This window comes from Thermobia domestica, chromosome 3 (genome assembly GCF_964235325.1).
Source record: "Thermobia domestica chromosome 3, izTheDome1.hap1.1, whole genome shotgun sequence".
In the NCBI taxonomy this organism is placed as follows: domain Eukaryota; kingdom Metazoa; phylum Arthropoda; class Insecta; order Zygentoma; family Lepismatidae; genus Thermobia; species Thermobia domestica.
Window position 1 is genome coordinate 26,157,548 of NC_137456.1, and position 24,328 is coordinate 26,181,875.

Consider the following 24,328-nt stretch of genomic DNA (forward strand, 5'->3'; position numbering starts at 1 on the left):
AACTTATTTAAAAAAAATAATAATTTTCTTTTACCTAGGAAAATATGAACACTAAAGAACTGGGGGGCACGGTGGCTCATTGATAGAGCGTTTACCTCTGGTGCGTGAGGTCCTTGGTTTGATCCTAGCTCGCGGCAAGTGGGCTTTGTGGTGAACAAACACCATGTGTAGAGTTTCTCGGAATTGTCCCGTTTCCTCCCACTTTCTTCATTCCACCATTGCATTCATTTCTCATCGTCACCGTCTCTTTGAGCCTAACCGGCATAGCCGTGGGTCGTAAAGGTGAAAGATTTCGTTTCATTTTTACTGAAGAACTGTGCCCGTGCTAAAAGTAGACGGGAATTGAGGAGTTAGTGAGTACAGCCAACGGATCGTAACAATGATAATTAACATATAACTGTTAGACCAAAGCAAATACTATGCTAATTGTTGGTGCTTTAAAATAAAAATTGCACACGAGCAAAGATATTTTAACGATTCGGATTCGGTTAAACGGAACTGTAATGTGTATATATTTAGAATACAAAGTGATATATTTAGATTAACAAAAAGTTGGTTACTTACCAATAAAACTTCCCGTGGAAATTTTAAAGGTGATTACATAAGACATATCAAGGCAGAGATTTAATCTTCTCAACCTAGCAATGGTAGCTATTGGAGTAAGGGTAGGTAATATTCTCCAAACGTATCGGAACAACAAGCTACTTCCGTCTTCATTACCAAGGATAAAAATGTATGAAGTAATTGAGGATTCGCTGTGGAAAACAATGTAAGTTCCAAAAACAATAATTACTGTAACAGTAGAGATAGTTGTGCCCAAGCGTCACAAAATAGAAAATATTGTTGCTTAGAAATACAACTCAACATATAACGAAGCTATGGATGAAAATCTAAGTAACGCATAAACGTATTTAAAAAAAATAATAAAAAAAATAAAAAATAAAGCAAGTGAAACAATTGGTAGGTGGCACTTACATTGTTTTTCACAACGAGTATTCAAATATGGTATGGAAAAAGGAATAATACCACCAAATAAATATAACGTGAGAGATGGGTACTAAAACCACGAGCAGAACACAGCGAGAGATAGAAACATGATATCTAAAGATTTTTTAGGCAAAAAATTAGAATAATAACTTACAGTAAATCATAGAGGTATATCAAAAACTCATTGTGATCGATACCGGTCTTCATTGTTATGTCTACTTGTTAATTGAGAAATATTTTTTGAAACTTCTATGAACATATAGACGCAACTTTCCCTGAAAACGCGTTTTCAAACTATCCTATTAAAACATAGCATAAATATGAAAATTGTGCTCGTGTAAGCACTAAGTTGATTATGTGTTAGGCTTTTCAAAAGTTAAATTTCTGTTCTGATAAGTGAAGTCTAGAAACTTTTTTCCTTTATTTTTTTTTTTTAAGGTGATTATTGAGTTTTCAAAAGAAAGCGCTCCTTAATTTTTGAATAGGAATTTCTGTTTGTTAGTTGATTTAATAGGATGCATGTCCAATATTCGTTCAAAAGACGTACTTACGCCAAAAGCAACCATAACTATCCAACTATAAACGTTTCGGGAAAAGGTATTGACTTCCTCAGCACAAATTTTAAAGGTGATTACATAAGACATATCAAGGCAGAGATTTAATCTTCTCAACCTAGCAATGGTAGCTATTGGAGTAAGGGTAGGTAAGAAGATAATAAGATTCTTTAGGTACGGATTCAAATTTTGTCACTTTCTTTGCCCAATTTCATTTATTACTGAAGAGAAATGAGACATAGGTGAAACAAGTAAGACTTCGAAGCAATATTTCTTTACAATCAAGAACATAAGACACAATTTGGTGGTCACGAAGAAGAATTTATAGGTACAAGTTAACTTTTATGGAAGACTACTGAAATTAAGAGGTACAATATTCAGAAGAAAACAATCAATAGCATATACCACAGACAACAACGTTAGTTTCCAGAAAGGATCCGAGCTGAGGAATGTAAGAAGCTATTGCTGAAACTTTCACAGTTGGATAATTCTGAATGCTGTCGGAGTAAGTATTTTTTTAAAAAAATAAAAAAAAAACCTTTGTTATCTCCATGCATAGTTATTACTTCCTTATATATAGGATGTCCAGTGAGAAAGTGTAGATATTTTGGGAGGTACTAGAGAAGGTCATACTAGGCCAAACGGTTTATATGAACCTATAGTCTATTCCCTTTGGTTTCCGATAAAGGGAGGGAGGTGGTGCCTTTTCAGCCCCTGAAACCTGCTGAGTTTAATTTAATAGCGTATAGTATAATGCTGTAGTTGGTGTAAAGAAGAGAATTATAACCCATTCTACAGATAATGAACTAAGCTTTCAGATGGTGTACAGATTATTACAAGCATGTTTAAGGAAATGAAGTAACAGAGGAACAAGTTAAAAACCTCTTTCTAAAATTCGATTTTTTTCAAAATTATCTCTTGTTATTAAGTGCTGAGGATACTGTTAGATTCAAGTTGTTTTCATAAACAGTAGTCGAGGAAAAATCATAATGTAACTGCACCCCGGTAAAAGCAATGTTGCTTGGGCCTTGCGACTATTTATTTCAATAATGTTTTTGAATTGGCATATATATAATTGAGAGATTTCTTCTTTTAGGCATTAGGTACTTAAACACAGACATATATATATAAGTACTATATTTAGACACTAATTTGCCCTAATCTTCGTATATATATATATATATATATATATATATATATATATATATATATATATATATATATATTCAACATCATCCCAAAGATCTATAAAATATCTATATATTAGAATGCTAGGTATATATTTGTGGTCAAGAAAAGTTTATATGTTTGTCTCCAATCCTTTCGACAATGAGATCTCGAAAACCTCAAGTGCTAGAAACGTGTCATTTTCGCTGGTCGATTCCAAATTTTGTGTAGATTGTCCAGTTCTAATTGAATATTTGAAAAAAACGGCCATTATTTCTTTATGACATATTTTAGGGATACACTGAAAGTGTTGAAATTTTTTAAAAGTAAAGCATCATACGAGTATTCTACGAGCTATACATTCCAACACCATATATTTGTATACAGAGGTTGTATATCTCTCAGGCGTTTGTTTCATGACCAGATGATAATGAAAAACGGATAACCATTTCTCCAGTCTAAGATGAATCTTTATTGTTTGGAGTGTTTTGCCCAATGAACACCATGTATCACTGACATTATAATTAATTGTGTATGTGATGTATTTGCATATTACATACTGCATGCAAGAAGAAAGAAAACCCTGATCATACATGAATTACAAACTCCAAGTCTTGCAGACGGTACGAGATATTGAGAAAAATAATCGCAAAAATCTCCTCCTTTATATTTTTATCAAGACGTCTTTCACTTGTTTCTGTAAAAGAACACGTACAGATGTTGTGAGGAAATGACAAGGAGATTCACGCTCATATGTGAATGATGCGTTATGTAGAGAGCGTAGTTTCAGCTATATATATAGTATAAATATAAACATTCAAATACAAGTGATCCCAACAATAACAGTATATCTAAAACTTCATGAGAATAACTCTCCAAAATCACAGAATTAACAGCTACTGTTCTTCTATAGCACTCTTAACTAAAACCTATTACAATTTCTAACAGATACACTGAATTGAAATAGCTATTCGTATTATAAATATTATGTGCCACTTGCATTGTATAATTACTACTATTTTAATTGTCCAATACACACTTAACTGTCCGTTTTTTGTGTTTTAAAAGTTATTTTTATAGAAACACTCATCCGCATTATATTTCAGAAATCTTATTTAGTACTGTCGTATTACAGGATTCAGCGATCCGTTTGTCATCATTGAATTACTGCCTCGACGAGTATTCTCGCATTGTGCAGAACAGCATACCAACGTCCAGAAGAAAACGTTAAATCCTATGTTTGACGAATGTTTTGAATTGTAAGTATTTCTGTTTTCTATTGTTACTCGAACGTAAACATTGTAAGAAAATTACTACTATATTCTACAGCAGGAATTTGCTAACTAGCGTCATTAGGCTTGGTTTGGGTAGTTATAAGGAAAGAGTAAAACGTATAATGTAAAGTTAAACGCAAAATGTAAATTTTCATTACATATACCACAGGGCCGGCCCTAGGCAATTTGCAGTGGCATCATTTGCCGTTCCCTTTCTCCAAAGACATCATAAACAACAAAGGGAAGGAAAGTGCACTCGCACTCAGAAAGGCGTAAACACTACAATTGCAATCTCCTTGTGTCTGTTTCTTTCTTCAATAATAATATATTATATTAGTGGAAGATAAAGCAAACACATTTGCAAAGGAAAGATGATAATCCTTTTTATAGAATGCAATATCGAACTTCAATCTCAATATATCAGTTTGCAGTTCCAGTACAATTAGCTCTTTTATCTTTATTTCTTGATTTTCCTTCTACATCTGTGAAAAAATTTAAAAAAGGTTTCCATCTTCAATGATAAGAACTTGTTTGTGACAAAGACAAGACTAGTTTTTATACAAAATCTGTGATAACTAACTCAATGGAACAGGTGTTCGCTACTATTCGAGAATTGAGTTCTTGTATTTGACAACTCTTGTATTTGACAACAATCAAGCAATTCATGATAAAATTTGTTTGACCATAGATCCTTTTCAGGCAATTTTTAGGTCTTCAATTTCCGAGCCCTAGTCATCAAACTTGGATTTGAACTTAGTCACATTTATGAAGAAAGGAAGAAAAAAAGGCGTTCTGAATTCTGAAACATGTTGAAGACATGGAACGACAGTTGTTCCTTCTTGTTGCGTGATAATGATCAAAGTTGTCCGTCGAAACTGTATAGTAATTTATAAAATATAGATGCTTATTGAGTAAGTTTTAGATTATTATTGAATTTTCCATCAATTGATACCAATAAGCAAATGATTTTTGTATACCTTACGTGATAATACTCAGCATTTAAGTCGAGTTTTATGGTTTAAATAACATAAAATATGTGAAAATAAATTATTTGATGATGCTAAGAGTTATGAATCTCATCTTATACAATTTCAGCTCTGTGACCTTAGAACAATGTCGCTCGGAAGGAGCAATGATCTTGTTCACCGTTATGGATCATGATGTCCTGACTTTCAATGATTTTGCTGGTGAAGCCTTCCTGTCTCTCAGCAACATTCCTGGAGTTGATGGTAACTTAAGTGTGGATAATTTCCATGGACTTAAACATGTGGATCTCATCTTAATGCATCAAAAGAACAAGAGTAAGTACTATACGGTTAGAGTGTAAACTAGTGGTTAGAGTTCTTGCTTTGCAATCAAGAGGTTCTAGATTCGAACCCGATAACCGGCCATCCTAATATGTTTTACCCTTTAGTTCCAACGGGAAAACGCCGGGATGGCATCCTAACTGTATATAAACCACAAAAATTGACATAAAATAACGGGTACTTCCTGCTGACGTGAAAGTTGAAATTTGGCATGATTGTAGCTTTCCGGTACTAACCTACAGGAAAATTGCCAAAAGTGAGTATTTTTATTTTTTAAAGGGTCTAAAGGGGCGATAAAAAAATTCCCCATGTTATTTAAATGGGCCATTTTTGGACCTATAATCTCATATTTTAGGTACTTGGAATTGGAATGAAAACTTGAAATTCGGTATGTTTGTATGTTTTAGTTAGTTAGCGTTACGTCAGTAAATCATCAAAAATAAATATTTCCAACTGTAGAGTAGTTTTATGCGAAACTGAAAAATCTTTCCCGTATTATTTATATAGGACATGTTCTACATTCCAAAATGTTTAGGCATTTCCTGCAGGAGTAAAATGATGGAATTTGGCATGATTGTAGCCATCAGGGACCAACCCACAGGAAAATTACCAAAAGTGAATATTTTTAGCTTCTAAGAAGTCTAGAGGAGGATGAAAAACTTTCCATGTTATTTAAATGGGCGTTTTCTTCGGATCTTTTAGATAGTTGAAATACGAAAAGAAAACTGAAATTTGGTAGAATTGTAAGTTTAAGGGTCTTCACTACAGCGAAATTAAATTACCGCTAATTTTAAAGTAATTCTGTAATATCTTCAAAACAAATAAAAATATTCGAAAAGCAGAAACGTAGTGAACTAGACAATACGATTTTACATGTGATACCGTTATCACAACTCATATATCTGCTTTCGATTTGCAACTGTAGATAAATTTAGCATTTTTTTGCGGGTTCTGTAAATAGCGGCATACCAAAAGCAAATAGGCGAAGTGTGATAAAGGTATTACATGTAAAAATCGTATTGTCTACTTCAGTACGTTTCTACTTCTCGAATATTTGTATTTGTTTTGAAGATATATTACAGAAAAACTCTAAAATTAGTGGTAGTTTAATTTTGCTGTAGTGAAGACCTTTAAGAGGTGCGAGACTGTAGGACGAGTAAACGTGGAGATCAGAGGGCGAAGTCCCGAGCTGGGCCAAATTCAGGAAATGTTAAGAGCAAATACACGAAATTCACTCTTGATGCAAAGGCTGATACGTAAGAGACGCGAGGTCGTAGGCCGAGCAAACGCGGGTGTCTGGAGACAGAGCCCCCAGCTAGCCAAGGCTAGTCTTATAAATAAAGCCTCTGGATGAATTCCTTCTACAGTATTTTTCCGTATCGTTATTGGTGATAATTCTTAATTATTCCTTTGTAAATTAAACCCGCTAGTTGTACGTGAAGGTTTGCTAAACAATAAATAAATAAATAAATAAATATCAGGATTAATAACTCATGGTTTAGAATTCTCCATTTGTGTGTGAATTAATAAATTTTAACAAGAGAGTTAAATTACATAATTAAAAGGTGAGTTATATGTATTACATTATATACATCATTCTCCCCGGCACTGGAAAGAGTTCTCTTGAACTAGCGGCTGCCAGGTAGCCCTAAAAGTGTGCGGACTACCCTGTCTGCGCTACATATTGAACTACATATCTTGTTCCATTGGACCTATAGAGGATGCCTTCTTCATTGATCGGACAGGAGTACCTTCTCATCACTCCATATAGTTAGATCCCAGTAGTCCTGTAGGAGTTCAATGTTCTACTGTGCCCATTCTAATTGTCTCGCCTTGTGCGGCTCTGTAGAAGGATCTTCATGGCAGGACAACAGTTTTCAGGCGGGCTGCCGTTTTAGTCTGCCGTATGGTTTCGTACAAACAGCCGTACTCTTCAGCCTTGTCCCGCAAGATGGATCTGAGCCGTGTTGGATTGTTCCTGACATCTTCTACCAGTGCTTCACCTACTAGGTCTACCTAACCTGGGCATGAATTTGAATCGTTTAATTCCAAATATTTCCGAACAGTTCATCAGTCAAATACCATTTAGTCTTCTGATGCATGGCCTACAATTTCATCATGACGAGGAACTATTAACTCTTGACGATCACGCGGACGCGGCATGGTTTTGGACAATATGCTGCATGTGACATTATTGCACATGCTTCTAGGCGATAATCGTGAAGTCTCCCTTACTTTTATCCCCTAGACTAGGGTTGGGGAACTTTTTTTTTTGAGTCCACATTGACAATGCCCGTTTCCAATAAGGCCGCGTATGATAGTTGTCAACATAATTAATTTTTGTACTTATTTATAGTTATTAGAGTTACATTAATGGTTTACATAAAAATGTGTAACTCCAGTGGCGTATTTAAGGGTCCTTCCGGGCTTAAGCCCCCCGAAATTTTACTTACTATTTTAAAGTAAATGAAATATCTTGCAGAATCTTCACATTTCCAGGAATAAAGTTAGCACCCCCCCCGAAACAAAATCGTAAATACACCACTGTATAATTCTATAACATATTAAAAGATAAAAGTAAGAAGATTCATCATTCATGTACTTTTTCACGAGTATATATCTTATATTTATCTATATAAATAGAAATGAAAGCGACTATGTTTATGACTTTATATCTCTTGAACCACCCGACCGATCTCGATCAAATTTTCAACATAGATGAGGTTCGGGCCTGGAATGTTTTTTGTCATTTTACTTTGACGGTGCAACTTAGGGGAGAGGGGAGATATATCACTGGCATCGTTGGCATGTAAAATTTCGGGGGAGAAAGTGATTTAAATGGTACTATCTAATCTAAGCTGTTTATTATCTTCCATTTGTTACCTTTCTGCTTACCTTCAAGGAACCCGTGAGATATATCAAGAACTCTGTTATAATCGTTTCACAGTCTGAATATTATATTCCAAATAAATATAATTATTATTATTTATATGTTATTCTGTCGTTTGTAAATAAAATAAAATAAGAATAGAATATTGAATATTTTCTACTTCAAAATATTGGGGGGACGCGTCCCCTCGTCCCAAGCCAGAGACGCCTATCGAAAATGACCAATATTAGTGTCTAATCCATAGTTTTCAGGGTCATTAAGACGAACAATGACACTTTCGATGCCGTTTAGATCCAAATTCATTCCACATTAATCTCTCTCTCTCTCTCTCTCTCTCTGGCCTATGGAACCCGGAGGTTCAATGTCGCGTTCACAAAAGCTCTCTACTGACTTCTAACTGCTAACTGCATCCAGTTTCTACTTTGTATTCCAATCTCTGCGAGATACATCTTAATATTGTCCTCCCATCTGCGCCTAGTTCTTCCTAATGGTCGTTTTCCGATTGGTCTTCCAGTCAAGACTTTGAAAGTGTTTCTACTTTCTTCCGTTCTAGCTACATGCCCCGCCCATCTAAACCTCCTAGACTTGACGACTCTAACAATGTTGGGTAAACCATATAAATTATGTAGTTCTTCGTTATGAAGTTTATGCCATTCCCCATTCCCGCTCCTCTTGGGCCCGAATATTCGTCTCAGGATCTTGTTCTCAAATACTTTCAGTCTATGTTCTTCCCTCAGAGTAAGCGACGATGTTTCGCAACCATACAGAACAACAGGAATAATTATCGTTTTGTATATTTTAAGCTTCAAATTCCTCGACAGAATTCGCGACGACAAGAGATTTTGAACCGAAGAGTAACATGAATTCCCTGCTTTTAGTCGACATTTAATTTCTTCGTGAATATGATTTTCGTCTGTTAATATTGATCCTAGATATTTGAAAGTATCCAGTTTATCAAAAGTATTATTTAATATTTTAACGCATCCATAATTTGCTGTATTACGGTCCCGACGCACTTTCATGTATTTAGTTTTCTCTGCATTTACTTCTAAACCCATGTCATCCCACACTAATAATATTTAACTTTTATTTATATAGATTAGTTATTATCTTCTGATTTTTCATTTTATTTTCTTTGTTTGTATCTATTTGAGAGTGTTTTCGTAATAGTAAAAAGTGATTGACTAATGGAATATATTTTAACCCAGCGAAGAGAGTAATTGATGATAGTTTCTTATGAAATTTTATTTTTCATATCAGGTCCACAAGGCCACATTTTATGCCTCTGGAAGACCGCAGGTTCCCCATCCCTGCCCTAAATAAATATTTGTGTGTCCATGATCATACAAAAATAGTTTTTTTCATTTTCAAAATCATATCATCAGCGATAAGAGCATTTTGACCTTATTTTAAAGTAAAATATTAAAATGGTTGGCCTATGAAAAATCGGAGAAATAAAAAAAATAATATGAAAGAACACCTAGTGGTTTCGAATCATCACTTCGCCCTGATCCTTTCGTATTTCTCTTTATCTACACTATTTATTACTCCTTTTTATAACTTCTGCTCTCTTACACAATGTATTCCAGACTTTCATTGTCTGTCTCTACAAAACTATAACTATGTCTAATTTAATTATCATATTCTCCACATTAGTCTTTGTAGGAATTCCAGACTCACAAACAGGTGTACTTTCACTTGTATGACAGGTAGTACCTCTGACAACATGTTACATAGAGGATATCCCACACAAAACCGGTATGATTCACTGTCTGTCTGTCTTTCACGCAAAATACATTTTACATTACTTCATATGTAAATATCTCAAGTTACAGACTTACAAAGCATGTGTCAATATATTATTACAACTTATGTAAACTTTCTATGTAAAACTTTCCGGTTTATAACAAATGCTGGAAGTGCCATTCACCAGCCTATCGCTGCTCTCGTAATAACATGTTTTGAGAAATACGTTGTAATTCTGTAGTTCTTCATTTCTCGTACAGATATTCAATTGTACTGTTTGTGACAGATTTGATATTAGGGTATTTCGCCACAAACGTTCTTTTCTATCTCTTTAATGAAGCATGTCTTTATGTAAACTCACATAATCAATTCGGCGTTTGATTGCAAACTGCACCATTCCCCCAAACCAATTACTTTTAAACTGTCGAACTCAACTCAATAATATTTCAGTGTAGCCAACTGTATTAATCTCATAACGAATGAAGCCACACGCATTTATTTATGAACGCCATCTCTCTCTCTCTCTCTCTCTCTCTCTATATATATATATATATATATATATATATATATATATATATATATATATATATATATATATATACAGGGTGTCCAATATACAATGCAACGAGTTTGGGATAGTAGAACTTTCGAACCGGAAGCGGTACATAAATAATGGTTATACCAAAATGAAGCCTTATTGATGCATATATTTTTATACTAGAAACCAACGATTGAAGTACACTAGGAACCATACAGCGTTGCCAGATGTAACCGAAGGTATAAATCAATTTTTTTATAAGTCACGTAAGTTGACTCATAACTCATACGTATGGATGTTCTGTCGTTTATTTTCAGTTTGTATAGTTGGAGTAGCTTAGAAACTATGGAATGGAAAAAAAATAATTTTTCATTTCCACCGATAACTAATCGGATGAGGCCTCTGTAAGGGGCTACTAGGAAAAATGTGGTTTTCATAATTAACATTCTGAATTGGCAACAGTGCTCAGGTTTCAGTGTATCAAAAGGTATGTTAAGGATCTGTCTACATTATGCAATTATTGAAAACAATGAAAAAGAAACTTTGAAATTATCATGATAAAACTTTTACTTACATGCACCTGGCAACATTGCTATTCATCACGAACTGAATTGTCAGTTCTACAACAGATTCTGGAAGTGGCCCCGTTTTGATTCAATGTATAGTAGTGTTGCCGGGTGCATATAAGTAAAAGTTTTATCATGATAATTTCAAAGTTTCTTTTTCATTGTTTTCAGGAATTGCATAATGTAGACAGATACTTAACACACCTTTTGATGCATTGAAACATCAGCACTGTTGCCAATTCAGAATGTTAATTTATGAAAACCACGTTTTCCCTAGTAACCCCTTACAGAGGCCTCATCCGATTAGTTATCGGTGGAAATGAAAAATTATTTTTTCCATTCCATAGTTTCTAAGCTACTCCAACTATACAAACTGAAAATTAACGACAGAACATCCATACGTATGAGTTATGAGTCAATTTACGTGACTTGTAAAAAAATTGATTTACACCTTCGGTTACATCTGGCAACACTGTGTGGTTCCTAGTGTACTTCAATCATTGCTTCCTAGTTTAAAAATATATGCACGAACAAGGCTTCATTTTGGTATAACATTATCTGTGTACCGCTTCCCGTTCAAAAACAAAGAGTTCGCAATCTTGTTGTTTGCATAAAAATATGCGTATTATCTTATTCATGTTATATTCTTAATGTAATGATATAATTATGTATTAATATATGATTTTTTCCCCTAGATCATCCAATTTTACACATTCTTGAACTACGAACGGGAGACAAGTTGGCTCAAGAGTTTTATAAGAAACAAAAGGAAAGAATATCGTCATAGTTCTGGATGGTTGAGGAATAAAACAGAACTTACGTGTATTGAGTGTGTCTGTATGTTTATGTATATAATGCAACTGCCACAGGTTAAGAATATAAAATTAACGACAATGCGCACCTTTTATGCTATATCTTTAACCAAAAACTTAAAAAAAAAAAAACTATTTCTGAAGACTCAAGTATTTATAATCTTTCTTTGTTGTAGTATATATATTTATGCGGTTATTTAATAAGATCAAAAAAACGGGCAGGGACTTGCAGCTATGTAGAAAGATTAGATACAATGTATTAGGTTGATTTGTAGTCTATATATAAATGTATATATATATTACTAATATAATCCAGAATATTATAGTTATGTAATCGATCAAAAGAGAGATACAATATATTATTTTATAAGTTAATGTTGAATTTAAAGAATTGTGTGAGAGAAATTTCAGATTATATTAACTAATAATAAACATTTTTCAATTCAAAAGTTAATTCATAGGACATTAGTATTTCCTCCAAATGATATGTATCACTAAAATAACTTTAAATACTTATTATTGATAATTTATCAAGTTTTAATATTTAAAGTGTGCCCAGAAAGTAACTTTCCCATCCGTCCCATAGCTAGGAAACCGTATGTTGCGCGAAGCGACTGCGTGCACGTGAGAGCATGGCGCATGCGCCAACGGAACTCCCCTAATGCTCTCAGTAGCAGCGTCAGGTTTGAAGATGGACGTTTCTATTCCAGCTCCCGCCGCGTGTAAAGTGCGAGCAGTGATAAAGAGCCGAAACAACTGACTCCAGAGCAAGACGCATGAGGTCAGCATTGACATGACATTTTTGCAATGATACCACGATGAGGCAGAAGAGTTTGTGGACCAAATCATCAATGATGATGAAACGTGGGTTGCTTACAGGACTCATTATGCACATTTTGGCGTCCTGCTGCAAATTGTCTACACTAGTAACGCACAATCTGCTTGCTCATGACGTTAGGCCCATAGACCTGGCACAGCTGACGATGGATTTAAATCGGCGCTATGCCTTGTGCATTCACAAACTTTATCACTGCTTGCACTTCACACACGGCGGGAGCTGAAATAGAAACGTCCATCTTCAAACCTGACGCTGCTAGTGAGAGCATTAGGGGAGTTCCGTTGGCGCATGCGCCATGCTCTCACGTGCACACAGTCGCTTCGCGCAACATACGGTTTCCTAGCTATGGGACAGATGGGAAAGTTACTTTCTGGATGCGCCTCGTAATGCCACGACGCTACTGAGAGTACTAAGGAAGTTCCGCCGACACATGCGCCATGCTAGGACCTTACTCTCTCATGTACACGCAGTCGCTTCGCGCAACATACGATTTCCTAGCCATGGGACGCGTGGGAAAGTTATTTTCTGGATGCGCCTCGTTGTTTGATTTAACATACTAATTAACTTTTATAAATAAAACAATAAATTGATTTAACATACGACATAATTAACTCCAACTGGTCTTTGATTTTCTTTCCGAATTGTTTTGAAAATATCTATGTACTTATGGAAGAACGATCTCTTTTTGTTCCAGAGATGATTGCTAATTAACATAACATATATGTGTGCGTACTTATAAATCAATTTGGGGCTGAATGTTTTCAAGTAATTTCGTTGCAAATATTAAATATAAAACTTGACATAGCAAGGTAGCAGAAAGCTTGCCAGGCAGAAACTGCTTAGCTTGATGCAAGTTTGTTAAAATAAGTAGCTTCAGCAGTTGACATTTGAGAATTGATAACTTTTTGGAAATCTTGTGAACAATAAGAAACAATTATTGTATTTACAACAGAAGTAATTTTTGTATTACATTTCTTGTTAGTAGTTGCCTAAATCATTTAATATTGTCTTTTAAATAACAGGCAAAAATTTCAGAACAAAATCTGAAACTGTATTAGGCTCAGAAGTATTAGAATTTATCTAAAATTAATTGAAAACTATAGTATGTGTGAGTTTGTACATATCCTTTGCTTCCAAATTTTCTTATAAATGCATACATTTATAATTCAGGGTTCTGTGTTCAAATTACATAATCATATGGTTATAAAGTTTTATGATAAGAATAAAGTGACATTAAGATCTTAGCAGCAATTTTTAAAAGCTATTTACGCAAATATAATTATGTTTCAAAAATAAAAATCTTGGAAACTCTATAGTACAGGTGTTTATCTGATATTGCCTATCTATTTGTATACATTTCTAGGTACCACACTACAGCTAAAATATATGAACTTAAAAGAAAAAAGTAATTTCAAAGATGTAAGATGTGATTAAAATATGAATGTAGAAAGTTCGTTTTTAAACAATGTTATAATCAAATTTCTGTCAATATAAAAAAAGGCAATTCTCCTCTAAAACGATTGCTTATAAATTGCATAAAATGTAAAAGAATAGTTACAGAAGAAAGCCTATTGTTTACTACAAGAGTAATGATTAATTAATAATAATGATAATAGGTATGAAAATTTGTTTCGAATTTTCCTGAAATTGATAAATTCAATAAAATAAACAATAATAGTGTATTCTGTATATATAGTAATTATTAGATAATAGTATCATCCGGAGTGGGATAAGACATTTTAAATATTATAATTATAAAACTGAGTGTCTATTAAAAGAAAAGAACAAGTACAAACTCAAGAGTTGCACGGAAGCTTATATCTAATACTTATTAAAGTATGTATATTTGAGTAACTCACCAGATGACAGTTAACATACTCATTTCGTCTCATATATACCTACCTACCTACCTACCTATATATATATATATATATATATATATATATATATATATATATATATATATATATATATATATATATATATATATATATATATAGGGTATTACATAAATGCGTCACAATATTTTGGGAACAGATTTCTCATATCAAAATAAGAAAAAAAGTTCATATAGATCTGTGCTCAAAAGTGGATAGTTTCGGAGTTTTAGGGTGCCGAAATCGTGAAATAAGTGAGCTTTAAAAGTTTATAACTCCACTACTATGGCACTAATCGTAGTCGGGTCAAGACATCACTGAGGAACTGATATGTGAACTATCCAAATATCCATCTTTCAAAACCTCCGGTACTTGCATAATCATTTCTAGAGAGACTGTTTGGGAGTACTTGATCACTCCCTCTCTAAAAATTGATGTGCAAGTGCTGGAGCATTATTAAACATTGATGTTTGGATAGTTCGCATACCAGTCCCTCAGTGATGTCTTCACCCGACTACGATAGGTCCCATAGTACTGAAGCAATGAACTTTTTAAAGTTCATTTGTTTCACGTTTTCGGCACCATATAACTCCGAAACTATCCACTTTTGAGCACAAGTCCATGAACTTTTTTCTTATTTTGATGAGAAAAATCTGTTCCCAAAATATTGTGATACACTCATATAACACCCTGTATATTAACATCAGTGCTGCTAACACATTTCATGTAAGAAGATATTGCTAAGTTAAGATCTGTAACGAATTTCTGGAAATTCTTCATTGCCAGGGATGATTGTTGCTTTCTTTTGTAACGTATATTGGGAACCACCATTTAAAATGTAATGATTAATTTATATTATACACATATTTTACGTTACATTCTAGCCCACAGTCTGTGTAAATTTTAAAAAAAAATGTCAAAATGATCCAATCACATTAAATAAGGCACAACAAATTATATCACTATTACCTTTATTCTCCAAAACTTCATTAATTATCCTTTTCTTTTTCGGTTGCCATAGCAACATTTTAAACAAGTAACTATCTGCTGTTATGATAACTATAAATGCCGATTACACTTATAAAACCAACATATACTTTAACTATTGAGATTAAATCTTATTTCTTTCTATTTAGAATCAACAACATATATATTCTTTTTTCTTCTTCTTCTACACGACAGATTGTGTACTTTTATGCACCGTTGCCCAAAATAAAGATATAAAAATAGAATAAATTACAAAATAGATATACAATATCGTTGTACTTTAACTCTATCAATCTAGATATCTTTCCCATATATAATAACTAACTATGGTAAAATTACATGATACCATAGTAAGGTATTTATTAACAAGCTGTCCTTAATATTCGAACGTCTCTACTGTTCACTTAATTTAATATTTTGAATAATGAAAAAAGTAACTATACAAATATTTAAACATGTATGTACAGAAAGGAATACAGAATCAAAATTTAATAGGTTGAATTGTACAATTGGGAGATATTCTGTGAGTATTTTTGGTTTCCATGGTTGCGATGATGAATAGACTGAAATAGTGTGACATCCTTTTCTTTGTTATGGTGATTGTCATTTTATTTTCTAAATAACAGGTAGCCTAAATACCTAAAGGATCTAACTGGAAAGCGAAAACTGTGATGTGTTATTTTCGGATTACAAATATTAAAGTAAAAGAAATTTATTTTTAGATAGTTATTTCTAATCTATGAAACTGAAAAAGAGACAAGAAAAGCAATTAGGTAAGTGATATGTTAAATACTGCTGTATGCATGACAAATTTTGAAATTTAAATCAGAGAGTTTACACATCTTGTGCAATTTTCCCACCAATATCATATATTTTGAGAATTTCTACATTTTCAGGGTATATTAAACCTTAAAATGTTCTCACGTTGTTCATAATCAGAATTAACTCCAAATAATTCTAGATTTTCGATTCAATGATACCGGTATCGTTATCATATACAATATTGCAAAAATGAACAAAATTAATCTTTTACAGTTGTTTCAAATCTATGCTGAACCACTCATAATATATTTTCCTGTTGTACTTTATGCTTTAAAAAAATATAAGAAAAGATTCGATGCATATCCATCGATTGTCTGTATTGAAAGTTCTCATAGCTCAGGTTTTTTCTTTTTTCTTTTTTTCTTTCTTTTCTTTTTTATTTTTTTGTTAAGGTATTAATATTGTGGACTCATATTGTAGAGGATGGGGATAAGAAGTGTAAGTGGGCAAATAGAATTAGCGTTATTCTAAAATAAATTATTTTTGTTTTTAAAAGATCGTGTGTGTTACAGTTTTCCGTGTATCGACAGCTCATCAATATGCACGGCAGGTAGTTTATATTGTGCACAATTGCTTTTTCTTGCTGTGGATTACATTGTATTGGCACTTACATTAATTACATACTTTCTTCCTTATCACTTAATGGTGTGGCGCTTTTAGAAATAAGTTTCTTGGATGTTACCTTTGTGAATTTCTAGATTTTATTCGGAACACTAGCTTCCATATTTTAAAATAAGTGCCCTTTCCTATCAACTTTACTTTGTCGTTAAAATATTTTATAATTGGAAATAAATTTTCAGATGCTGTTCTTGTTTGTGGTGAACTTCTAAATACCCCTCTCGTGTTTGTGTATATATATAAACAAGAACACACACACACACACACATATATATATATATATATATATATATATATATATATATATATATATATATATATATATATATATATATATATATATATATATATATAACATGGCGATCACCATGGCAATTGAAAAGAAATGACAACATTACTATTTCAGTCTATGAGTCATAGAGAATAACCTACTTAAAATGTTTAGACCTGAGAGTAACCTGTTTAGTACTTCAATTGACTTTATGTACCTAAGAACAGAAAATATAGATTTGGGATATTGACTATTATTTATATTATTCAAGTATTAAGTATCTACATATTTCTGCATAAGAATAAGCCACATTAGTTTACTTTCATCATGCTGACATCAATTTTGTTAATAAAACAGAAACACTAAGTAATATTCACACGGTTCATCATTACTGATTATACAGTATTGCATATTTTACTGAAACTTTCAACCTAAAAATAACAAGTAGTTCAGTGATGGGCCTTAATACACTGTGTATTGACCGAAGTAATTCTTAAACCATTCAAATCGAAATACTTAATATTGCTTGAAATTACCAACATTGTCCAAGATGACGGACAACATTATTAATGATGAGAGATGTTGAAGGATTCACATTTCGACGAATAATACATATTACATTAGATAACCAGGGCATAACATATCATGAGAAAAAAGAGACTATAACATAGAAAACGAATTACTCCAATTATATCACAGAGTTGGACTTATTTTATCTACAAATGTTAGGAGATAACTATAGGATAGTGAAAACTTGAAACAGCTTTATTGAATCTTGAAAAGTCACATGTGTGTATTGAAAATTTAGTACTTTCTTATTCAAAAATAACTAGAAATGTTACAATATACGTATAATCGAGTAAAAGCTGTTAAGCCGCATCGCGCGTTTCTGTTGAGCTGTTAAACCGTAAATGGGTGCTTATACAAATTGGGTATTAAGAGTAAAATATTTCCGCATGTTTTAACTTTTGCAACGTAGAAAGCTCTGCTCAAAGCTAAGGTAGAACTCATTGTAATTAAAGTTTTCAAAGAATATGTATCTAGTAGTTCAAAATTAAGCAGATTAATTTAAAGTTTACGCTTAATTTGGCATTAATAAGAATAAATATTAATGTGAGAATGAACAGATTCGATTTTCACTAACTTTCATGGAATTATGTTCTTTTCATATTGAAGAAAGTGTACATTCTTTCCAAAATTATTAACAAACGAACACACTTTCATTCGAATTTCTCATAATACTACCAATTCATATGAATTACAAATTAAAACTTACGCCTCTATCAGAAAGGCCTAGCGATACCACTGTTAAGAACTTTATTATGTTCTAACCCTTACAACTAAAAATATTACATTCTAGAGTTTCAAAACTTTGACGCCCATGTTTGTACGGGTTTATTAGTTTCTCAAGGGGTTAATTGATTAGTAGTCTAAAGATTAAGTTCTGTATTTCGTCTTAAAGAAAATACTGGCTATTCACTGTGACCAACTATCCCACTTCAAAGTTCAAGTCATATTTTTAATTTTAAAGCATGTTTGGGTTATTAATTGAGTGGATAATGGAAAATGCAAAGTGTAAAACAAAAGTTAAAGAAACTTGTGATAATTGTATGTACTATCTTCTGTCTTCTATATTTATGTAGTAAAAAGGGCTGGTACCACCAACTGGCAAGTGTAAAATTCATATTTGAAGGTAAATTAAACTATTTCAATTTAACTAACCAGTTTCTACAAAACTAAGAGTATTTACGTTCTATTAAAATTATAGTTTTATATGCTGATGTTCCTGAACATTTTTCTTTTCCTGAAAACAAGATTTTGGAAGCATCTAATTCCCAAATAGTGTCAATCATTTGATGACTTTCTTCAATTAAAATTTAACATTATCATCACTTTAAAATTCAGGATTTATTGTTGTATTTAACAATATGTCGTAATTTTAAATATCCTATTATAGTGCGTATCATTACCCGAAGTAATGTTGATTAGTATATTGCTTGAGGTGTTAGTTCATTTTAAAGTCCTTCAAACCTTCCTTTCTGGAGTTCTGTTGGAAACACTGGGTCCAACGTACCCTCAGAGTTTGCAAACCAACAAAATAGTTATTGTTGGTGGATGTTATAGAATATATATAGCTCAAATTTGAATACTCTTACCTTGTACTATGAGTTTTTGTACTTCAATAAGACATTCTCTATGTTCACTGACATTTTTATAAGTGATACCTAAAAATTGTTAAACTGGACTTATATGTTAAGGCTGCTTTTTTCCTGTGAAATCCTTTTGAGAGAAAAATAGATAACCTCACTGTTAAAAAATATAGTATGTTGCACAGTTTATATGATTATCACCAATTTTATGTTCTTGATCCTTTCTATGAATGAAAATGGAGTATGGTTTCAAATAACCGTTTATCACTTTCCACAACTAAAGCGAAATCGGCTTCTAGTAAAATTTAGATGATAAATGATTGATTATAAAAAATTTAAATGATTATCACTGACTTTGAGACTTAAGAGCCTGACGTACTAAAAATAATACGAAATTTACCGTTTTTCTTTTGCTTGATTCTCATAAGTGAAACGAGATAATGAAACACAATTTACCACAATCATAGACAATGTTATTCTTAATGAGGAAATTTGAACCTGAAGAATTTTCAGTGTTGCCAGAATAACATTTCCCCCAAAATCTAAGTTAAGGGAGCGACTAGAGGAACGAACTCAACTGCATTTGTTTACGTATCGTGTTGTTTTGGAATTCTATGAACTACTTTTTAAATAATAGTTGTATTTAGTTTATAATAAACAAAATAGTTTTAATATACAGTTATTAAAATTAAATACTAATGTTATTTAGAAAGTAGTTCACAGGATACCAAAACATGATACGTAATCAAATGTAGTTGAGTTTGTTCCTCTAGTTGCTGCCTTAACTTAGATTTTGAGGGAAATGTTATTCTGGCAACACTGAAAATTCTTCATGTTCATATTTTCTGTTGTAGAATAACATTGTTTATGATTGTGGTAAGTTGTGTTTCATTATCTCGTTTCACTTATGAAAAACAAGCAAAAGAAAAATGGTAAATTTTTATTATTTTTAGTATGTCAGGCTCTTAATATTAGTGTCCCCGATAAAAGTGTCAACGAAAAGAATTCTGACCAATATTTGCAGTTAGCCCAATCATGTGTTATTTAGGTAGTAACAATACACATACACATCTGATAGTTTGTCATATTGTGTAACCATGGCAACCAGTTTCTCCTATTTAAGAAAAAGTGGAAGAAAGAGCTTCACATACACACATACAAAAAAAAAAAAAAAAAAAAAAAAGGTAGCTGCTTAATGAAAATTTCGAAGCAGCTCTTAAAAAGGCCAATTTGTTCTATGGGTCTAAATAAGTACTTTTACTTTTAATGAGCTACTAAATAAAGCAAACATGACACGTTATGAGAGGATTCCATTATAATGGTTGTCTGCATAGCAATGAACTTTACAAAAATAAATTATAAAGTATGTGCTTCGTGCTCACAAAGATTGTAACTAATATTCAATAAACTTTAAGACATATGTGTTTGAAGCAGTAATATATTTATTATACTTCACAATGTCCATTTTTCGTCACGAAAAGGAAGACTTTATAACCCTCTTTGCCTTAACACAAGATCATTGGTATCCCGTAAAACAATGGCTTGTGTTAGTATAGTTCTACGTTGTATGTGTATAAATATATATATATGCATAGAACATGTGTGCGTGGTGTGTAAATACAGATATACTTACGTATAATAAACTAGTCATGTATATGTATAATATATCCTATCGTGGGTCTCAAATACAAACCTTAACTATGTATGGCTGTGCTTCTCTTTTTTATACTAACTGCTTCTCATGTAAAACTGGGGGCCTTGTAAGGCTAGCTTTATATGGAAGTATTTATATTAGTATGTATGCTAGCATATATCCTGATAAAAATGCTTTAAAAAAGCTATAGTATTTGTCAACAGATAAGCTTTCACTCTTTTGACTCACTATTATTACATACAAATTTCATAATACCTAAGTTTGCGGTTCTTTATAAACAATTAAATGATTAGTAATAACCAAGATATTTTGGAAAAAAATCGTTGTTTATAGTAAATAAATAATGATTGGAATGCATTAGGGTTTACTGCATTATGCAATCTTTTGTGCTACATCTTATGCAATGTGTATGTTCAAGATACCGCAGAAGCAAAAACAGTAGGCCCAACAGTAGTAAACAGTAGGCTAGCCAACTACCAACGTTGACCTTCAGTTGTTATTGATCGCATTGCTGAGTATTTGTCAACCAGCTCAATTGCTAACGCACCTTATACGAAAGAAGTAAAATTGCAATTCGGGATGTGAGGTCGAACTATTAGATAAATGACGGCAAATTGTTGGTTGGCCAACCTACTCTTTAAAATACGTTGGGCTAACGTTTATACTCATTTATTTTTTGGTGTGAATTCTCAACCACGCCGACAATTAGACTCGAAACTGTGGGATAAATGATGGCAAATTATTGGTTAGACAACATATACTTCAAACTACGTTGAGTCAACATTTCTACACATTTATTTTCGCATGAATTCCCAACCATTCCGACCATTACCCTCAAAACTTTTGGATAAATGACGGCAAATTGTTGGTAGGCCAACATACTCTTTAAACCACGTTGGGTCAAGTTTTTCCACATTTATTTTTGTGTGAATTCCCAACCGTCTCGAAGCTGTTGGATAAATGATGGCAAATGGTTGGTTGGCAAACACTTTATAATACGTTAGCGAACATGTTTATTTTCACACGAATTTCCAATCACGGCCACTATTAACCTAGAAGCTGTTGGATAAATGGCAGTAAATTGTTGGTATGCTGTGAACTACACTTTCATACTCATTGTTATATTTATTCACTTAATATAACTTCTACTTTCAATCCACGCTTGATTCAGTGAAGAAGATACAAACACATTCTGTCGCCGAAAATGATATAGTATTTACCATTTTGTAGGTAGTATAACAATGCTAGTATATATGCTATGATAAATACTTCCTTCTAAAGTATGCCTAAGAGCTAAAAACAATCATATTTCAGAACCAGAAATTCAAGAATAACCTATCATATCTCTTCTTCCATTGTTATTGTTATAATTCAGATATATAAATAAAAGAAGAAATAGGGGCCATATATTATGGGTATTTTACGAACAATATTTTTCGTAAATTCTCCGATATAAAGTTATGGTGAGGTGGCATACAAAAACCTATTCCGAATAATGACATGTGAACTGCTGCTTCAATATATTTTCAATATATAAATTCATAAATTATTGATATCACTTTTATCAAAGATACTGATTTTAAAGAATCCCGATATGCCTTCTGAAAAACAGGTTTTCTCTCAATATATTTCATAAATAATCTTATTATACAGGATGTCCCACATAAAACCGGTACCGCTCACGTACCGGTTAATCATCTCTAGTTAAATTGCTTCTGGGATGACGACACTGTCTCGAAAGTTGGCTACACTAAATTTTTATCGGAAAGTTGAGTGCAGGAGTGTGTTCATGCGTCAGTTGTTCGTTCGTTTGTAGATGTGTTCGTGCGTGAGGCGTACCGGTTTTATGTGGGACACCCTGTAGAATGTAAGCATTGCCTATTGGACCATTCTACAAATTATTGCCATTAAACATATTGAGAAGGAAAAAAATGAAAATTACATGGATAATCACATCATATGGTAAATTTAGAGAAATAGAAGAGAAATTTCGCAAAATTCTTTTAAGTAATTTCGAGTTCTTAATATTGTTGGTAACATTCTAATTATAGAAATTAGGTATTTGTGTGCTAGCGTGAAAACAAATGGTTTTCGCCTGTGCTTTTCGTAACATAAGCTTTAGTCCTACTCACGCCGAAGACAAAATTTTCGATATTATCTTGTATTTTAACACAGATGCCATTTGGTACATTTTGTTAACATAAAAACACTCACTTATAACTAAAACCAACTTTTTGTCAAAAATTCTTTCCTCTAGATTTAACGTTGGGTGTTTTGTTCCAATGTAATATGATTTGAATACATTTCTTTCTACTAGTGATGACGTTTCCTTGATAATTTTGATCTTCTTTAAGTTGCGTTTGGTTATACCTAGATCTTTCGATAAACTGAAATGTTGAGAAACGTTGAGAATGTTCTTGAAATGTTGAGTAACACATGAATGGAAACGGAATATCGCATGGGTGTCTTGTGGGCAGCTAATGGAGCACATGTGGAAATTCCCTAAATCAAGTTAAAAAAAAAAATGAGTTTTCCTATTATCTGCCACAAACTGCATGCTTCAATCATTCTTAATTTTCTTATTATTAATATTTGTTATCAGGGAGAGACTTTATGTCCACCCTGTACAACGTAATCAACATAGCATCGTTGTCAATTACGCTTTTCTTCCCTCTAAATGTGTTTGTACTTTTTATCTTTGTCTTCTCCGTGTATGAGATCTATAATCTTCTAATGCAGACAATTTACACCCTAAATATTTAACGCATGAGGCGAGAATATGATAAACAGTTTGGTTTTGAATCGCTAGAGTAGATTTTGCTCACAGATGGTTTCCCATGTTGCAATATAATAAGAACCGATTTTTCATAATTTATAACTTGCTTGTTTGGCTGTACGTTTAGACATACTTGTACAAGTCACATTTAATATCAAACTGAAGTTAGAAGTAATGCATTTTTAAATGTGAAAATATCATACAATTATACATATCAATGTAGATTATAGTATACACGCTGATTTGATTATAATAATCAAAAATCTTGATTAATTAAATAAACTTGCTTATTACTAATCTCAAAATTTTCTATAGAATAATAACAGTTATACAAATAATATTACATATTGTAGTTCTAGATTACAAAATTATAAAAATTTGTAGTATAATAACATACCACAAAAATTCTCACTTTAATAAAAGCCTTATTAAACATCCTCGTTGCGCACCAAACGCATATTTCAAATAAACTCATTAATGTTATCTCTTTATCA

The 24,328-nt window shown here is 32.5% G+C and overlaps 1 protein-coding gene across 1 annotated transcript in view; it reads left to right on the forward strand.

The window, feature by feature from the left end:
* Positions 1-12,942, forward strand: part of unc-13-4A (BAI1 associated protein 3) — a 766,749-nt gene extending 753,807 nt beyond the window's left edge. The window contains exons 23-25 of the mRNA XM_081750562.1: positions 3,844-3,967; positions 5,078-5,283; positions 11,725-12,942. Of these exons, the coding sequence (XP_081606688.1) occupies positions 3,844-3,967; positions 5,078-5,283; positions 11,725-11,816 (422 nt within the window). The 3' untranslated portion in view covers positions 11,817-12,942. The remainder of the gene's footprint in view (positions 1-3,843; positions 3,968-5,077; positions 5,284-11,724) is intronic.
* The last annotated feature ends 11,386 nt before the right edge of the window (positions 12,943-24,328 follow it).